This window comes from Sardina pilchardus, chromosome 4 (assembly GCF_963854185.1).
Source record: "Sardina pilchardus chromosome 4, fSarPil1.1, whole genome shotgun sequence".
NCBI lineage: Eukaryota > Metazoa > Chordata > Actinopteri > Clupeiformes > Clupeidae > Sardina > Sardina pilchardus.
In genome coordinates, this window is record NC_084997.1 from 14,586,250 (window position 1) to 14,606,069 (window position 19,820).

General features: G+C 40.5%; 3 protein-coding genes across 10 annotated transcripts in view; 2 read left to right on the plus strand and 1 right to left on the minus strand.

Moving 5' to 3' along the window:
* caska (calcium/calmodulin-dependent serine protein kinase a) overlaps positions 1-19,820 on the minus strand; it is a 194,653-nt gene that overhangs the window by 57,654 nt on the left and 117,179 nt on the right. The gene's annotated exons all lie outside the window — the stretch shown is intronic.
* Positions 545-2,726, plus strand: gpr82 (G protein-coupled receptor 82). The gene is made up of 2 exons (XM_062534287.1): positions 545-663; positions 1,608-2,726. Exons 1-2 carry the CDS (start codon positions 641-643, stop codon positions 2,605-2,607), a joined length of 1,023 nt encoding a protein of 340 aa, XP_062390271.1. The 5' UTR covers positions 545-640; the 3' UTR covers positions 2,608-2,726.
* LOC134078375 (probable G-protein coupled receptor 82) lies at positions 6,058-8,888 on the plus strand. 2 transcript variants are annotated; one of them, XM_062534285.1, is made up of 2 exons: positions 6,058-6,108; positions 6,515-8,888. In XM_062534285.1, the coding sequence occupies exon 2, from the start codon at positions 6,527-6,529 to the stop codon at positions 7,709-7,711; it is 1,185 nt and encodes a 394-aa protein (XP_062390269.1). In that variant the 5' UTR covers positions 6,058-6,108; positions 6,515-6,526; the 3' UTR covers positions 7,712-8,888. The 2 variants fall into 2 exon arrangements, with proteins under 2 accessions (XP_062390269.1, XP_062390268.1); XM_062534284.1 differs by having other exon boundaries at positions 6,069-6,108; positions 6,465-8,888.

Here is a 19,820-nt window from a genome sequence, read left to right on the forward strand (position 1 = left end):
CCTTTAAAGAGTATTTTCAGCATTTTACTTTGATACATGGCATGGATACTGTGTGTTATAGTTTATTTTTGATATACTTTAAAAGTTAGGGCATTTGATATTTCATTTTATAATACATTTGGATGTATATTTGTCCATCCCTGCAACTGAAGAGGTTGGTTAAGTCTACACAATCATTAAAATGGTTCAGTCACAGTTTTCATTGTCATTGTCACATTCATAACACCTAACACCTAACACCTGAACCCGTTTTCAGTTTCCACAGGAAATCTACCAACTCACACACAAAAAAAACCAAAGGTACCATCAGCCAAGACTGGTCCTGTACACTGCAACAGCCAATAAACAATTTTTGAGTGACATATTTGTGTGGCGAGGATGTGGTAAGGCGTCACGAAGAGCTACTTGCTGTTTCTTATAACCAAAGAAAAGCTCCTGCTTCCTACATTTGCATGCGTTCATCCACAAACTCAACACTGTTCATGACATGAGAGTAAAACAGAAATAAAACAGATAAAGATTTAGATACAGGAACAGACAAGCAGAAAGTCAAATTGAAATGCACACATGTGCACATTGTTAACAGAACTTCTTAACGTGATCCTGCTATAATTGCTGTCCCAAATGGAGGTTTAAAGGAATGGACCATAGACCCAACATGAGGTATGTATGACATCTAAACATGTGTGCAAACCTGGCTTTTATCTTGCTATCTTGTGATGGACTCACAGCTATATCTCCTGGGTGCTTGTGAGATGCAAATAAGACATGGATATTTGTGGATATGACATTTGAAGCTTACAGTGATATAAATCGTACATGTTTCTCATAGTGTGGCCGACTGAATCTAAAATACCTACTGTATTCAAGTAGTTTGAGACTGTTATGGGGGACTCCAGGCTAAATGATCAAAACTAATAGATGGAACCACTATCAATAAGCATGTGCAACACTGATGAATGGCATTGACGACATTTTTACTGACAGGTCATTGTAAATCTAATCACACCAACCATGGTCACAACATAGTGAGACTGTAGTAATTTGATATCTACCCACAATATATGCTTCAATAACATGAAATACTTTATAGTTATCTGACACATGTGGTCTTCCTCTTTGCCTAAGCGTAGCTACCGCGTCTTTCTTTGAATGTAGCATACCAAGCCAGAAAGCAATCAAATACCCTCACTAACTGCAGAACTAAAGTGAAATAGTTTCAAATAAAAGGATGTCTCTCAATTGTTTCCTCAATATCTAGTCTTCACTAGGAACATGTTTATATGTCCTACATAATCATAATCCAAAATATACTGTGAATAGTCAGTGATGTTAGATGATGTTTACAAGGTCACTGTTGGTGAAGAGCACCCGTCATATGTCCAGTATGTTCTGTAATTGCTACACGTGGGAACTTGTACGAATGCAACGTGCAATTTTGCACAGACACTTCAAAATTGGACACAGAAACTGGGAGGACATGTCCATTCTCTCAAACTCCACCACATGTCGCAGGCCACAGACATAATTTAGATTAGTTTCACAGCTAAACAAAGAGACTGACACTTCTCTTTTCTTACTCTCTTTCTCTTTTTCTCTCTCTCTAGTGACCACGGCCTGCAGAAGCCAGACAGAGAGGTCCTCTCCTGGCTCTACCTATTCCTGGCTCTCCTAGGCTTCCTCACTAACGGCCTGGTGCTGTATGAGCTATGGAGGACCCAGAGGAAGCCCACAGTCATTTTTGCCCTGAACATGGTAGTGTCTGATATCATCCTTTGCGTCAGCTTCCTCTTCCGGATAGCTTACTATCAAAAGAGCGATTGGCACGCAAATTTGCTACTCTGCCAGGTGGTCTTATCAGTCGCGATCAGCGTCTTCTACGTGAATATCTATTGCAACATGTGCTTCCTCTTGTGGACAAGCATCAACCGCTATGTCACTGTAGTGCAGCCACGTTACACAGTGCTGCAAGCATTCAGAAGCCCACAGAGATGCAGCGTACTCTGTGCTGCCACCTGGTTAGTCTTTCTGGTAATAGTAACCACAAGAGTGACGTGGACTCAGGTGAAGATCAAATGGAAACCAATAGAAACAAACGGCTCCTGCTCTGACGTGATGGAGTATCACAAGAAAGAGCAACGAGTCACACTGGCCTTCGGTACGCTGCTCTTCTTTCTCATTCTCGGAGCGATGCTGGTCAGCTACGGCCTGCTCCTGTACCACCTGCAGAAGATCCGCAGAACCTGCCTCCAGAGCGCCGGGTTCAGACCAGGCCTGGGCCTGAGAGTCAAGAGGAAGGTCCTGGCGTCCATGTCGGTGTTCCTGGTCTGCTTCCTCCCACACCACATCCAGCGGAGTGTCAGGCTTCTCTCGGCGCGAGAAGAAGATTCCGCCACGGAGCAAATGTTCTCCAAGGTCCAGACTGTCACTATTCTGGTGGCCGCGTTGAACTGCTGCCTCAATCCCATCCTGCACCTGGTGCTTCGCTTGCCATGCTGTCGTCCAAAGAGACCCAAATGTGCAATGGCCGTCACAGACTGCTCCAGGAACCAAATACCACAGATACATATCACCGAGGCAACTGAGAGAGAATTGGGCACATTATGATATACTGTATTGTGGCTTACTGGTTAGGGCTTCGAGCTTGTAACCGGAGCTTGTGCCGGTTCGATCCCCGACCAGTCCACGGCTGAAGTGCCCTTGAGCAAGGCACCTAACCCAAGTTAGGCAAGGCACCTAACCTAAGTTCACTGCTCTGGGTTACTGTGTGATTCACCTCACTGTGTGTTCACTGTGTGCGGTGTGTTCACGAATTCGGTTAAATTGGGTTAAATTTCCCACAGGATCAAAAAATATATACTTATACTTACTGTATAGTGTGTATACTGCATACAGTGCCTATAAAAAGTATTCACCCTTCCCCTTCTAATGCTTTTTACCTCCGCTACGGAGGTTATGTTTTCATCAGGGTTTGTGTTGTTTGTTTGTTTGTTTGTTTGTTTTTCTGTCTGTTTGTTCGCAAGATAACTCAAAAAGTTATGGATGGATTTCGACGAAATTTTCATGGAAGGTCTGAAATGACCCAAGGAAGTAATGAGTACATTTTGGGAGTGATCCGTATTACCATCTGGATCCAGGAAGCGGTTATGTTTTTCGATTGGTGGAGGTTTGCGCTCTCTGAGTGCTTTTCTAGTTAAAAATGGAATCTTGATCAATTTAATTGAAACTTTTTGTAACAATCATATATAATGATATTCAAGGGTTTCAGCAGGTCCCTTGCAGCAGGTGTATAAAATCAAGCAGTTTATGAATGCAGACTGCATGGTGCTTGATTTTACAAGGGACCACATGAATATACAATAATCATGTGCATTCACAATAGGCTTGCACATCTAGATACTGCAATTCCACTCCACTTTCCTTTGCGAAACTGCTCAAGCTCTGTCAGGTTGAAAGGGGACTGGGTGTGAACAACCCTTTTCAAGTCCAACCACAGATTTTCTATGGGATTGAGGTCTGGGCTTTGACAAGGCCATTCCAGAACATTAATTGTGTTGTCATTAAACCACTTCTGTACAGTTTCCGCTGTGTGCTTTTACTCATTGTCTTGCTGGAAAGTAAATCTTCTAGCAGACTGAATGTCCTTCAAGACTTCCATGTTGCTGAATTCATTTTACTTTTACATTTACAAGCCTTCCAGGGCCTGCTGTGGAGAAGTATCCCCACAGCATGATGCTACCACCACTATGTCTGGCAAACAAAACATCTAGTCTGATGGCCAAAAAGCTACATTTTGGCCTCATCAGACCAAAGAACTTTCTTGGAGTCTCCCACATGTCTTTGGGTGAACTTTAGTCACCAGCCATTCAATAGGAAATATGTATTTTCTGTTGGAAATCTACCAGCCAACTTCAAAATTTACCAGCATCCCTGCCCATAAAGCTTTCACTGGTGAAGAACTCGAGCAAAAGTTGCTGTATGTATAGTTTCTCCCATTTCAGCTGCTGAAGCTTTTAACTTCTTCAGAGTTGTTATCGGTGCCTTGGTGGCCTCCCCCACCACGATTCTTCTGACAATTGCCATATTTCCTACATCCCTTAATGATGAATTTCACTGATTTTTTTTTTTATAGGCACTGCATGTTCATCATGGCACAGCTTGCATCTATTCGGTGCCCTAAGAGTTATGTAATGATATGTAATTCATTTATTGATTTCAAGATGGACAGTGCACAATAAACATAAACAGGTGCATTGTGCTAGGCTGTATCAAACATTGCTAATTTCTGCCCATAGTTCCTACGTATGTAGATGAAACCATAAAATCTAACTAAACCAGATGAAAAAAAAATACAGTACAGAGCACATGTCCCATCTCCACATCCCACAATATCTAAAGCTAAACCTGGATTCCACCAAGGTTTTGTTAAATGTGAGAATGAGTGTACGTTTGTGTATGAAATTAGCTCTGTAGGGAGAGTATTCAACTGATTTGTAGCCACAAAAGAGAATAATGTCTTCCCAAAGTGCAGTTTTGTATTGTGGAAGACTACATTCTCCCCTTGTGGCATTGAGTTAGCCATGTTGGTTTTTCAGATCACTTTAAAGAGTAAGCAAACATTAAAGAGTGCATTATCAAATTTTCGTGACTGAAGAGGTCATACAGTATTTAGTGAGAAGACACTCACTACTGGTGCTACTGACGTGTTTTTTGCCATGGATCTTGAGGGCACTTTTATATAATGATTCGAGTGGTCTTAGGGCTGTTATACAAGCCAGAGACCAACTTGGAATGTGGAATAATAATTGCATTTAAATACTGGTATGTATTGCTGCCTCAACAGTAAAAGAATACACAAAGTCTTCTGTGTCTATAAGTTAACAAGCATCCTCATGAAAGTATGAGGCTGTAATCTAAAAGGCTCCATCATACTATTTTACGTCATTTTATTTATTTTATAATAATCATTGATGTTTTAATGCACTCACCTATAATGTTCAACATGTTTAATGTTGAACATCTTTAAATATTTTTCTCTTATTTTTAATGGTCATTTCAGAACCGATTGTCTGTGATCAACATCACCTTATCAAGCATTGCTACTGCTGGCTATTCATTTGTAGTTAAAATAACATGACCATTACATTTAGTCCACTAATGAAAGTTCTTTCACAATAAATCACTGTGATCACAAATTACTCTACCGTAATTTCCAGATTATTAGCCGCAGCTTACGCATTGTTTTTGCAACATTTCTTTAGCTATGAGGTTAATATGGTATTAATATGGCTTTGTTTCTTTAACTTGCTTCCTTAAACACTGTCCTGCTAATACACAAGACATTACTGTAGTTAACTGTCCATTTCTGTATACTGTATCCCAATCCTGCAGTGGTGCCTGAAGCTGAGATATGTCTGACTGCAATATGACTTCCCATGCACTAGGGGCTACTGTTGAGTTTGCTGCAGATACTTTGAGGCCACAGTTTGGAAAAAGTTCTCCCTCATAGCTACACACTGAAGTTGTTTTGATAATGCAGTGTAAAGTAGAATCAGAATTTGCCTCAGGAGACTAACACAAGGAAACATAATACTCAATTTTCACATTCAAATGCAATTGGTAAGACCAATGCTTAATTATGCATGTATTTCTAAATACCCCCATGAAAAATCCATCTATGTGTGGTGTATCTTTCATTATGAATACTCCTTTGATAGAAATGGACTTGTACATTTCCCACCCACACAACCAAATATCCACACGGCAATGCAGCTCGGCAATGAATAAAACAAGGATATATAGTACAAAGCAGAAAGTCATCTGTTTAAAAATAACAATATCATTCACTCTTGAATAAACTTTTTCACAATATTTACCAAACGCATAATGTAATATCTATGCTGTATAAAATTACTTTGCAGCAACAATAAATCAACCTTCAGGAATGATCCCAAGCAGCCTATAAATAGAGCTGCCAACATGGGACTTCCTCAAAGCAAGACTTCTGTGTCGCATTATAGCACCATCAGAAGAAGAAACATTCAGTGCACGTCGTGACGGTGCTGAGGCAACATCCTCGCACGAGCCTCCACCACTTAACTTGAATGGGTAAGGGAAGGTTTGGTTTGTGTTCATTGAGCAATACATTTGTTTAGAAAAATTATCCTTTTTTTAAAGTGGATTAATCTATTCTTTTTACCATTTTACCATTTTTAAACTATTCTTTTTACCATTACTTGTGTATTGCTTAAAAGTAAGATATAAACAAAAACAAAAGATTTCTTAAAAACATTTACACCATAATGCTATTCTAAACAGATATATATGACCATATACAGTATACAACTTGTTTTTTTCCTGGTAAATATTACTTAGTAGAAAATAATTCTCAAACAAAAATGTGCTGATGAAGTCTTACCTAAATGCAATGGAAATATGTCTTAATGTTTCTAATGTTTCTACAGAACAAGTAATGTTGAGATCTAAATGTTTTGCCTACATGTAATCAACAAAGGATCTGTGTAACATGGATACGACAATGGCGGACGATCTGAATCAGACCACTGGCTTCAGTAATGCCACCTTACGCCTTTGCCCATCAGTCACAACTTACATCATCCTTCCAACTCTCTACACCCTGATGTTCCTAACTGGTCTCCCTGGAAACATCCTCTCATTGTGGGTCTTCATGGCCAGGATTCCCGACAAGTCCCCGACACACATCTACCTCATCAACTTGGGCGTATCCAACCTGGTCTTATGCTTGACAATGCCCGTACTGGCTGGGTACTATGCCATGGGCTTTTGGTTGGACGTGAGCCACCCTTTCTGCAAGATGGCCGTGTCCTTCCTGACACCCATAATCCACACCAACATCACCGTGGGCATGATCAACCTGACCTGGGTGGCTTTGAGTCGCTGTGCCACCCTCGTCCTCAACAACCATGCCCACCGGCCGAGCCGCGTGACCAAAATCTTCCCATCAGCCTTCCTGCGGCAGTTTCGCCACACTCGCTTTGCTTGGGGCCTCTGCCTGGGCACCTGGGGCATTGTGCTAACCAGTCTGGTTCCTGCCATGGTGATGTACTCTGAGGACGTGAGCCAGACACGAGACATGGAGAAATGCTACAGTGCCAGGGTGGAGGTTGGCAGTGGTGGTTCGGTTATGTTCGTGCTCATTGTTGGCAGCCTGGTCATCTTTTTCTTCTGCTATCTGCTGGTGCTCGGCTCGTACATTGCAGTGGCTCGCCATATCTTGCGCATCCGCCACAACACGGCTATGTCCAACCAGCAGCGTGTCTACACAAAGGTGTTCCGGAACATCATGGTCATTCAGGTGGTTCTGAGCATTTGCTTACTGCCTCACCAAATCTGGAAGGCTGCTTTCTTGCAGCTGGTGCACCAATACTCTGAGTTTGCATCACTCCACGACGACCCCTGTCACCCACTCTCCGTGCACGTGGAGATAAAGAACATGCTCATCTCTCTGGCTGCTCTGCGCTGCAGCACGGATCCCATCACCTACTTCCTGCTGGACAGGACGTTCCGCAAGCACACCATCAGCATGTTAGGACTGACCCCACCCTCAAGTAGCCAATCGTCAGGATCATTGCTGGACCATAATGGAGCGACATCACCTGGTTCCAAGGTACTTCACTTTTCACCAGTCAAGACTGAAAACAGTATGATGATGCAATGTACTGAAACATGATAAATACTGTTAAAGAAACTCATATAACCATGTTATATTCTGCAGTCTCGAGTCTGCAGTTCCTCGGGAGAACTTGGCTAGAATTATCTGTGGTTTAAGTGCATTACTGAGAGATGGGTGTTGTGAACATATATTACAGTGTGGATTAAGTAGAGGTGTTGAAATTGATCAAATAATCAATGCATCATGATGCGGACATGGACGATGCTGCATTGATGCAGTAGCCGACCATAATCGATTATAACACAATAATGTCGCTCGTTAGTTTAACAAACATTTAAATGAAAAATAACATTCTCAATAGCCTAACCCGTTTCATCTAGTCTATATGAAACAGGTTAGGCTACTAAGAATGTTATTTTTCATCCATGTCCATAGAGTCTAGATCAGGGGTCTCCAACACACTGCCAGTGGGCAGCAGGTAGACTGTGGGATGTCTATGAGGTGACACCTTGTTAAAATAGCCAACAAGTCACCTGCAGATCACGCTTTAAAAACATCCTCCTATGTGACGTTTCTTTTTAATAGATATTTAATTGTAGACCACAACCATTTTAAGAATGTATGTACAGTAGCCATACATCTGTAACATTAACTTGATATTGGTGGTGATATCTTAGATATTGAAGCTGGGTTAAATTGTAGCCTTTGGCTCCAAATCCCTTACCCATTACATTTTTAAACAACAATGGAAGCAGAGTGCGTACTCGCACGCATAAACAGTAAAAATAAAATAAATAAATAAATGAATAAAAACTTGCTCGCCTGATGCAACCAATGGAAGCATATGACTGTGCATTAATTACCTGGCGAAAAACAAAAGCTTTCTCGTCAGATCATGGAGAGATTTGAGATGTGCAATAACTATAAAAGTCGTAGTAGCAGCTGTCTTGCTAGGCCCAGTGAAACCTGGCAATGTCGAATATTCCGCTGGTTGGTGCACAAGCAAGCGTTCAGATTGGTGCTCTGTCCATTCACATGGATTCCACTGGAGCAGATCCTCCGCACGTCTTCGGTAGCCTACAGGATGTCTCTTAGCTTTGCACTTTCATAGGGCCATACTGTATATGTAGCCTATAATATGCTATGTAACTGTAGGGCTATGCAGCCTATTTGTATGCAGAAAATGGAGTTGATTTCTGTACAGACATATAGTAATTAATTGGTGTAGTCTGTTTACATTGTTTGATGATATGAAAATTAATGTGAAGTTTGTCATACTCAGGAAATGCTGTAATCTGTCTACACTGTTCAAACTTTCTTAAATAAAGATTATTGTTCATATCTTCCAAGTAGTATTTTGGATGAAAACATAACCATATGGATTAACATAAAAAACTGTATTACATTTAACTATACAGTATCTTTGTGCATTCTGTAAAGTCAAATATCCAACATGGCTTTAATAGAAAAATGTATTTCACGCATCGTGATGCAATACGGAATCAAATTGAATCGCTGACATGATAATCATAATCAAATCGAGAGATCAGTGAAGATTCACACCTCTAATATTAAGTATTGCGTAGTATAAAATCATTGTGCCTGATACCATAGATAAGACCAATGCTTATTTATGCATGTATTTCTAAATACCCCCATGAAAAATCCATCTATGTGTGGTGTATCTTTCATTATGAATACTCCTTTGATGGAAATAGACTTGTACATTTCCCACCCACACAACCAAATATCCACCCAGTAAGTTGAGTGTGTTTTGTTGCATTCAGTTCATGAAACCTTCCCATATCACATATCAAAAGTACATGAAAATTCAAGTGGTAGTACATTGTCAAAATTGGAATTATGTGTGTATTGGTCAATGGCCAAACACTGTAACTTTGGCAGTTTTACTGAACTTTCATAGAACAGGGGATATGTTATAATTTACATAAATTAGGTCCAATTCCTTCATAAAGGCATGAAAATAGGCAAACTTAAACAGTTGGAGACCTGAACATTTTTCAGATATAAAACCATTAAGAAAAAACATTATCAAAAATCAATATCAAAATGTTTTTTTTTTAAGTATTTATGATACATATATTCATATTTGTATAATCTTTTAGTATTTTGTAATTTGTATTTGATTGGGTTGAAGAAAATGTCTTTGCATTTTGTGTCAAAATACTTTATAGGTCTGTATTTTTTTAAAGTTTAATCTTCTTAAAAGTGCAAATCAATGAATGTAGCCTCTGGCTGGTGCTGACTTAGTGATCACAATATTGAGTATTGAGATTCAGGAATATGATCTAGCACAAGATGAGCAATGTGTAGGTTACTCACACAAACAATCCCCCCACCCCTTGCAAGGCGCCAACCTAAAAAATTGGGAGCAGTTTGGGGGTTCAGTGCCTTGTTCAAGGACACCTCGACAGGGTCAGGACGGGCTCGAACTGGCAACCTCCTGAGCCACTGCCGCCCCATAGTGGAATTAATGAGGCACGGGAATATTTACCCACAATGCCACGCTCTAGAAAAAAATGCGGACAGAAGAAGAGCCCCTTGTCCCTGCCAGTTGAGTTACTGGAGCAGGGAATATGGGAACAACACTTCTCTTCTTTGTGCGTTTGACTGGAGAATGTAAAGGTGTGCTCAGTGAGACAGTGCACCATGAGGTTAAGTACAAGACTATAAAAGTATCAACGAAAAGCTTTGACTCTAATAAGTGTCTGTGCTCTTCATGTTCACTATGCATTTCTTTTAATATAACATATAACACACAAATATTGTGTATCAATGTTTTCAACAAGAGAATTACACGAGTTTCAGATTTAAAATAAAACTACTCCGCTTATGCGTTGTGAGAACTTACCAGAACCTGCTATTGCACAACCCCTGACCTCCTATCTACAGAACATTCACAATCTTTAGCAAAGCATCTATATGACAATGACACATGCTGATGCTTTGTGGCTTCTGCTCAAGTGTTCACACTTTTCACACACAATGTTGAAAGCCACCAGCAGCAATAGGGGTGTTAAGTCAGACATACAGTACTCTTCACACCAGCAGCGAGGGGATGCATCGTCAGGCAATATGCTTACTGTACAGTGGACACGCATTTTGACTGAGCGCTTAGCACTATTAAAAAACAATATCCTTCTTTGATGAAACTCGGAATGATAGGGGATCGTAAAAAACACTTATCCCTCAGTTTGCCTAAACACACCACCCATTAGCCACTTAGAGGCCGATTAGTGTGGTAATTCTGATCATTCGTCCAATTGTTCTAGCTCATTAAAGATGCCAATAGACGTGAGAGAGAGAGAAAGAGTGAGTGCAAGGGAGAGATAGAGGGAGAGAGAAAGAGAGAAAAAGAGAGCGCTCACATTTAATGTGTTTACACCCTATAGCATGGCCTCCAAATATGCAAGACTATACAGTGCAATGTGGAACCCCCTGCCTGAAGGTTAATTGAGTTTAGTGAGACAGTGCATACTACATGATGCTGTTTTTACTGCAAATGCTCCTGCATAACATGCTTAAATTGCCCACATTATACTCACAAATTACACATATAGGGCAACACTGAGTCTGTTGACACAATGCAGTCCAAGTTTATCTACTTTGGTGATCCGAAAGACTTGAAAGAGAATGGGCCATTTTGTTTTCTTGCATTAAGCGCTGTTACCAAAACACTATGGACATATCTGAAGACAGAGGATGCAAAAAGCTACAACTGCTGTAAATATCAGCATCAGTACATAAATTGGGCTGACAGCCTTCCTTTTCTTTAGTTTGAATGCTGATGTCTGATTTAAAACGTGAATTTACAGCACCCTCCACAATTCTTGGCACCTTTGGTAAAGTTGACTAAAAACAGGTGTACAAAATACTCTTTAATAATCTTTAGATTTATGTAATCTCACAATGGAAACAATGAGAAAAAATACAACCTTGAAGTGAAGAAAATGTATTATGTGAAAAAGATAAATCTCATAAAATATATATATATTTCTAATCAACAATTATTGTCACCCCTGCTTGTACTATTTTCCTGTACACCCCATAAAGTTGAGGAATACAAACCAAGGGATTTAAGACCATTCATCTAACAAAATCTTCTTAGATTGTACAGATTCATAAGTACACACTTGTGCATTCTCCTCCTTGATTCACCCCACTGTTTGTCTATGGAATTTAGATCAGGGGACTGAATGGCAATGACAGAAGCTTGATTTTGTGTTCAGTAAACCATTTTTTGTTCTGATCTGGACGTTTGTTTTAGTTAATTGACCTGATAAATGATCCAATCATTACCCACTTTTAGTGTCTTGGCAGAGATTGACAGATTTCCATTGAAAATGTTTCTTGGGATTCATGCACCTTAATAAGGTTCCCAAGGCCTTTGGGAATTAAAACAGCCCCACAAAAGCACAGCCCCTCCACCACAATTGTCATTAGGCATGGGGTTCTTTTCATTATAGTCTATCTTAGTACACCAAACCCACCTAAAGTGTTTGTTGTCAAAGAGCGCAATTTCTAATTTCATCTGATAATAGACCACAATATCAGACCACTGATATCAAGACACTGTACCATTCAGTAACTCCGGCCGTGTACATATGCAATTAAATGACTGTTAAGGCTTTTACCTGGCATGCCCTCTAAAAAATCTATTAGCAGTGAGATCACTTTTGAAGATTTTTTGGGGGACTTTCAATCTCTGTGTCATTTTCATACCTCAGTGAAAAATAAAGCCATGAGCTACTGTACCTCTGAAAGTTCACAGACACTCTGAATAACTTACAGAGGTTGAATATAAATGCTTCAGTTACATTTTGAATATAAGATTTTCCAGGGCTGCCAATAATTGTGAGTAATGTGTTTTTGATAATACATTTGCTTGGTTTTCCCTCATTGTTTTTATTGTGAGTAAATCACCAAAAGGTTATTTTGTATACCTGTTTTCAGTGGTGGCATTTTTAGACCAATAATTATGGAAGGTACTGTAGGTGACATTTGCTACACTTGGCTAAATCCTATTCCAAATGTATCATTAATCTTAGCACTGTTCAAAAATGTACTACTATGACCTGGAGACCTAGAGATGCTTTGTGTTGTACTAAGTTGCACAGTAGGACTCTCAAAGCATTCATTTGAAAAGGAAATGATGTGTGTGTGTATGCATGTGTTACAAAGAGTACCACTGCTGATAAGGTCTTCTTTTCACAAGACCTGTTTGTTAGTGTCTGTGACTTCTCTCTCTACTTCATGTTTCACTGGAAGAGCACTGACAAAGTGTTGCAGTATTAATAGTACGTTTCTTGTGCGTCAATATCACGGTTTAAGACTGACAAGAGAAAATGGGAACAGCTTACAGTAAATGAACACAATTTCCTAATTTTGCTTCCAATTGTGTGCTTTGTCATAATATTCAAGTAAATTTCCCTTCCATCAATGGTAGCACAAGCAATGCTATACAACTACACTATTTCCCCTTCTTTAGTTACATTAGCATGGATGATTTTGAGAACTACAAGGACAATCATGAATCGTCTGTCCGTTTGTCTAAATTGCATGATATACAAAATCACCTACAAAGCTCTGGTGGTTTAAGCCGCATGTCTCCGTCTGCCAACCAGACACTGTTTGTTTGGTAAACTTCATTGTGCAACCCCGTGTGAGTTGATGCTCTAGTCTAGTCTACCATGTCCTTCTCAAAGTCTGCTGGGGCTTTTCACAGAGAAGTGGGGTGGTTGTCATGGCGCAAGGTTGGACGCTCTCTGTTGACGTGGCGTGATGGCACCTCCTGACCTGTGACTTCCTGTTCTGGGTGGCCTTTTGGTCAGTGACGGCGGTGACAGCAGTTCCTCATGGCCCTGTCTCTTGCCCTCCGTGCTGTTCCACCTTCTGTTCGTCAGGCACACTCACGGATTGTAGTGTCCAGTAGAGTCGGGTATCCATTAGGGTCATTAGGGACACTTCCCATCTCTCACTGCTGCAGGGACTCTGAACTCTGACAGCCTAATTTGAGCGGCCGTCTATTTCTGTCAGTATTTCCCCCATCGATGGTCCAGTTCGTTTTTTCAGACAGCCTCAAAGTATAGGCTATCTGAGCCGCTGTCGACCAGTTCCATCACACTAGCGAACGGCATGTACAGTACTGTAGCTCAGGCTATGCAGACGTGCAAATTAATTTATAGAACTCACTGCCTGCCTGGCCACCCACAGAGCTGACCTCGAACAGGCTAACAGGGAAATGACAATCAATGGAGCTAATAAAAGATAAAGGTGTTTTTCCATGAGAGGGGCGACACTCTGACAGCGGACATATTAGCTGTGGGCCACATGTGCTCAACTACAGTAATCCTGCTTTGTGAACATTCCTGTCCTCAAATGCACCACTTGCTCCGACGAATGCGTAAGCAAATCAACAAATGCCAATTCAATTTGCATTTCTGCACCAGCGAGCGTATTGCTAACCTGCTCGGGTTAAAGATAGCTTTTATATAATCCTTTCAGAAGTGTTTTTCTTCTTCTTTCATTTCCAGTCAACATGAAATGATACGATGTCTTTAACCACCTCTAAGCATCGCTGTCTCAGAGCAACCATGTAAACAAACACATCGCTTTCAGACCGCAGGCTTACAGAAAACCTACCCACATACTGTAGGCTGACATAGGTATCAGACCGAGTTCTATTCATCTTACTCCACAAGGTCTTAATAGCACAGTATCAACATGTGCATAAATGATACACGTGCACACACACACACACACACACACACACACACACACACACACACACACACGTGCACACACACACACACACACACACACACACACACACACACAAAATGAACAAGCTTCTATTTTTGAAATGTGATACACTTCTCTAACTCCCATTGGGTTTCTGTTCATCATCGTATGGAAATGTCATGTTGATTGTCAGTTTGGAGCGCAACCACTTAACACATTTCACCAAAAGTGTTTTGTTTGGTCAAATTAGAAAGGCCAACGTGTTATCCAAGCTGCCTGAAAACAGAACTGAGAGCTCTGTAAACAAACCATTAACCCGGGGTAGCAGCCCCTCACCAACATCGCTGCTGTTGTTTGTCAGTCATAACGAGATCTAAACATTTCGACTGACTCACTTCAGAACATGTCCAGCCACACACACGGTATACAGTGCATATAAAAAGTATTCACTCCCTTCAAAATGGACCCTTTTATTGCTTTAATAAATTACAATAATTCACTTTGTAGAAATCTGCTTTCACTTTGACATTATTCAAATAAAATGGATCAAGATTCAATTTATAAAAGCAGCAAAAGTGAAAATACCCAAGGGGGGAGGTGAATACTTTTTTAGGCACTGTATCCAAAGACCACTTTCACACATGATCTGGCCACAGCCACAAAGGCCTTTCCATCACAAGTCACACACAGGCTACAGTACTACTGATTTGCAAATTTGGGTCCAAAACATGATATCAACACTCCAAAATGTTTTTGACCATGATGTCATTTGAACACAATTTGAGGTGTGGATTTAAAATAAGCAAAGTGCAATTCCACAGAAAATTAAGCTTTTTGCCACGTCCATAACGACAATAAAAGGTGATTGTATAGTATGGTGTGACATGACATTTGACCATTTGCTATTTTTTGCCTGAAGAATGTACAATGCACAAAATAATGTTATCATTCACATCACACAAATACCAAGGCATTTAATTTGAATTTTCCATGGAATTGCCCCAAAGTAAAGTGTACAGTCCATACACTAGCCAAACTGTGTGCATTTTTTGACTCAATCTATCATCACCTCTCTCAGAAAAATTCTGTGAAGCGAATATTCTGTACACCAGCCTACAAAAATGCACCACACATGACATTAGGGATGCAACGGTTTTCAATAATTTATTGAACCGTTCGGTTTGGCCAGTTCGGTTCAATAGACTCACCTAAACCGCAATATTTCGGTATACGCGACATTAAACTTTTTATTTAATACAAGGTTATTGCACGCGCGTAGCCTGGGAGCGATAGAAAGGAGTGTTTAGGACCCGGGGGATGCGTTTTCTCTGACTGTTCAGCTTGCCTCTCGTCAACCTTGCAACAACCAATCAGAATTTTACTGAATTTCCCAACACCCAATAAGCGCGTTGAAATGCAAATGAAGGAGTCATGTGAGAAGAAACAAACTTTACCGGCGGCTGCATGATCATGGCGACATTTGATGTACGAACAAGGCAAAAAGACTGTCAGTAAACAAAGCACAGTGTGCAAGCACTGTCTGCTTCACAACGATCACCTAATAAAGGTAACACATCCAACATGTCGGCCCACTTGCGCCATCATCACCTGGCTGTAACCTTAAGTGGAGCAGCACGGAGAGCTAGTTTGCCACCGAAAACCCAACCATCCATTGCTGCAGCCTTTCAGCAGTAAGATTCCTGAACTGTACGAAGTGTGTAAGGGAGAAGTTGAAAGTGACTTTTAAAGTTTACATTTTATGCAACCTAATATTACAAAAGGGCTGTATGTTCTGTAAGACAACAGGTTGCAATAGGGCTCGGGCACACGCCTTGCATTCTAGGAATATTGCCGTCAAGTTGGTAGCGCACCGAACGTAATATCCATTCACTCAGATGCAGAAGACAAGAAGCAGAAATATAGTATTAGCGATTCTTTTCCTCTTGCGATCGTTGGTTGCGCTGTTACACCCCACTATACAGCAACATACGACCAAGAAGGCAAAAACTAAGTAACAGGAACACACTAATAGGCGGGAGTAAATCCATAATAGGCTACATAGTAAACTAAGGAGTGAGGCTGCCAAGGCTGTGCCCGCGGAGTTTTCACGTCATGATCCCGAGCCCTATAACGTTCATTTCATTGTTCTAATATTTTTAATGCTGCACTGCACGTTTGTCTATGTTTACATGTTTTACGTTCATAACAGAGGACAGGGCAGGCACTCCCAAATCAAATATCCATTTGAAACTACACATAATAGCCTACTACCTCACCAATTATTTTGAGAAGATGTTCAGAATTGTTCACTACTTTTTTGAGGGTGTATAGGCCTAACAGTTAAGTATTTTCTTTAAATGTTTGAAGAACAGTGAGTTTATTAAATAAATAATTACACATTACTTTATGCTGCACTTCACTATGGATAATAATGTCTGTTTATGACAGAAGGCATTGACGTTCTTTTCTTATAATACATTTTTGTGATTCTGCTTCATCTGTGTCTGGCTATGCATTTAATATTTTCTCTGCAAGTGTAAGTAGAAGCACATTGTTGATTTGAAATAGAAAAGGCAAAAATAACCTCCTGTATGCTAGAGCCAAGATAATATTGATATATTGAGACCGAACCGTTACCGTGGGCCAAAAACCGTGATACAAACCGAACCGTGGCTATACTGTACCGTTGCATCCCTACATGACATACATGTATGGCTCCTCAGTTTCACTGTTCATAAGTCAAACCACAACGGCACTTTCATTCCGTGCAGAAGATCCTGCTTTAAAGAAGTTCAGCTGTGCCTTTGTTTTGTAGACTAGTCTTGGATGATGACGAGCAACAATCTCGTAAAACAATATAGCCTACTATATTTGTATTCACAGAGGACGGTTTTTGGGGTTGGCCTTCTATTTGTTCTCATACCTTGCCGCAGTACAGTGCATGTCTCTGTCGTAGAGTGTGTGCAGACTTGTGTGTGCATGCATGCAAGCGTGCAAGCATGTGCATGTTTGTGTGTGTCTGTGTGTGTGTGTGTGTGTGTGTGTGTGTGTGTGTGTCAGACAAGTCTGCTGACACACACCGTCGTGCGGATACTCAGACTCCCTGAGTAAAGGGTCAGACGGTATTTGGGGCCCCGTCTCTCTCGGTCTCTCTCTTCCTGTCTCTCTCTCTCTTTCTGTGTCTGTGCCTCTCTCTCTCTCTCTCTCTCTCTCTCTCTCTCTCTCTCTCAGAGTCTTTCTTTCTCGCCATTGTTATACTATTTTGACTGTGGGGGTGAAGGGTTAGTGACCTTGTTACTGTCTGTCTGTCAGATGAGATGTATAGTGCAAAAAGAATTTCCAAAAGGATCAATAAATGCCTATCTATGGTGTGTCTGCGACATATAGAGTGTCAGTGTTAACAGTCATGTCAAAAAAGACAGAATGTAACATTTTCGTTTGTAGCTTTGGTCTTTGCAGGGCAAGATTATGTACAATTTAGAGAGTTAAAATGATGTACACTAGTCAGACAAAAGTATGTTGACACTTAGAGTCCATGTGTTTCATTCAGACCCATTGCCACAGATATATAAAGTCAAGTACCGAGTCATGCAGTCTGCATTCACAAACATTTGTGTGAAAGAGTGGGCCATTCTGAAGTGCACAGCGAATCCAAGCGGAGTACAGTCAGAGACGGTTTATAAAGCGAGACTATTCATACTGTAAGAGGGTCATTTCATGTGAGGAGTCTGGAAGTAGCTTAGGTAGTAGGTAGGTCCTAACTCCAAAGTCTAATTATTTATCCGGTGTCCGAAAGAGTGCTTCATTGGCATCACACACAATGACAATAAAACAGTACACATTATATTCAAAAATGATATTTATATTCTCTTATTGCTTATTCAGAGAAAAGTTTATGTTTGACGTAATGAACACGCCTACAGTATTTAGGAGTCCAGAAATAGGTGCCATTTTGTTGGATTGGCAAATCCCTTTATGATTCATCTTGGTAACTAGACAATCTTTGGTACCATCCTAGGATGCACAAAGTGAGGTCTATTAAGACAGCACAGAATCCAGAACTCTACTCCATCAAATGCCTTAGGGATGAACTAATGCAGATTGCTATCCAGGCTTGACCTAACGAATGTTCTTCTGGATAAATCTCCAAAAAAAAAAAAACACCAACACACTCCACACAGTCTTGAGGGAAGCCTTCCCACAAGAGTGGAAGCAGTTCGATTTTAGAATGGGACGTCATTAAAGTTCTGTTGGATGTAATGGCCTGGTGTGTTCCAATACTTTGATCCATATAGTGCATCAGTGAATGTGTGTGAATATACAGTATGGTTGCAATAATAATATCAGGCTTGGTGCATATGGACAGCAAACAAAGTGACGTGAAATTGCCATCAGATTAATGAGAAAGATCAGTGATCAGTTTTTACGATGGGGCTGAGGATGGTGATACTGAATGTTATTATATTGTCAGTACGAAGAAGTAACATGATGCCTCTGCTCTGCTGTAGCTTCTAACAGCACCATATTTATCTACCTTTCATTTCAGAAGTGTTACTTCCTGTATCTACGGATTTAGCTTCATGATTGTCAGTATGTTCCATGGTTAGAGCTGCAGAGCACATTATGGCAGTAGTCAGTAAAGTATATTTGGCGGCATAGTCTGCCGTGCCGGTTGAATATTCTAAGCTAAAGTATGCCGCTTTCAATTCAAACCAAAATACGATAAGGCATAGTGGTACATTACAGATATAAACATCTGATCTCCACCAACCCGCTAAACCAAGGGTGACTAAAAGTCAGAAAGTGAAACATGATGAAACATGCATTGTTTGTTTTCATTAGATTATTGGTTGAATTGATATTGTTTATTGCTTATATTGCTATTCTCCCTATCTGTAGTCTGACCAACTTCTTTTTTTAGTTCTTCACTGTTGAATCAATTATTGTACTGTTTTTATTTGTATGTCACTTTGGACAAAGGTGTCAAATAGCCATAACCCTGAGAGCAGAGAGGGCATCGCACCTTCCTGACCTCCTCTCCTTTCTTCGTTGTGGCAATGACATTTAGAGCTGCACAGATCAGCTCATTTGGTTTGTGGGGCAGCTGTAATGTCTAATCAGGTCTAAGCAAAGTACTGGATTCTCTCCCACGTGTTCAACAACTGAGATTTAGTTGTTCATTTTTGGAGCCATTTTGGAAGTTCAGTAGAGCACCACTCCGTCAGATGGAGTTTAAACAGCCAACTGGGAGGAGAGCCTACTGCAAAGACCTTCAAAGACCAATTAGGCTACTGTTCCCTGGAATACAAAAATAAACTTCTGTGTGCCAACAGCAAGTCATACCTTTATCCTTCTATTCACCAGTTGTCAGTTGAGTTCATTCATTCCTTCATTCATGCATTCA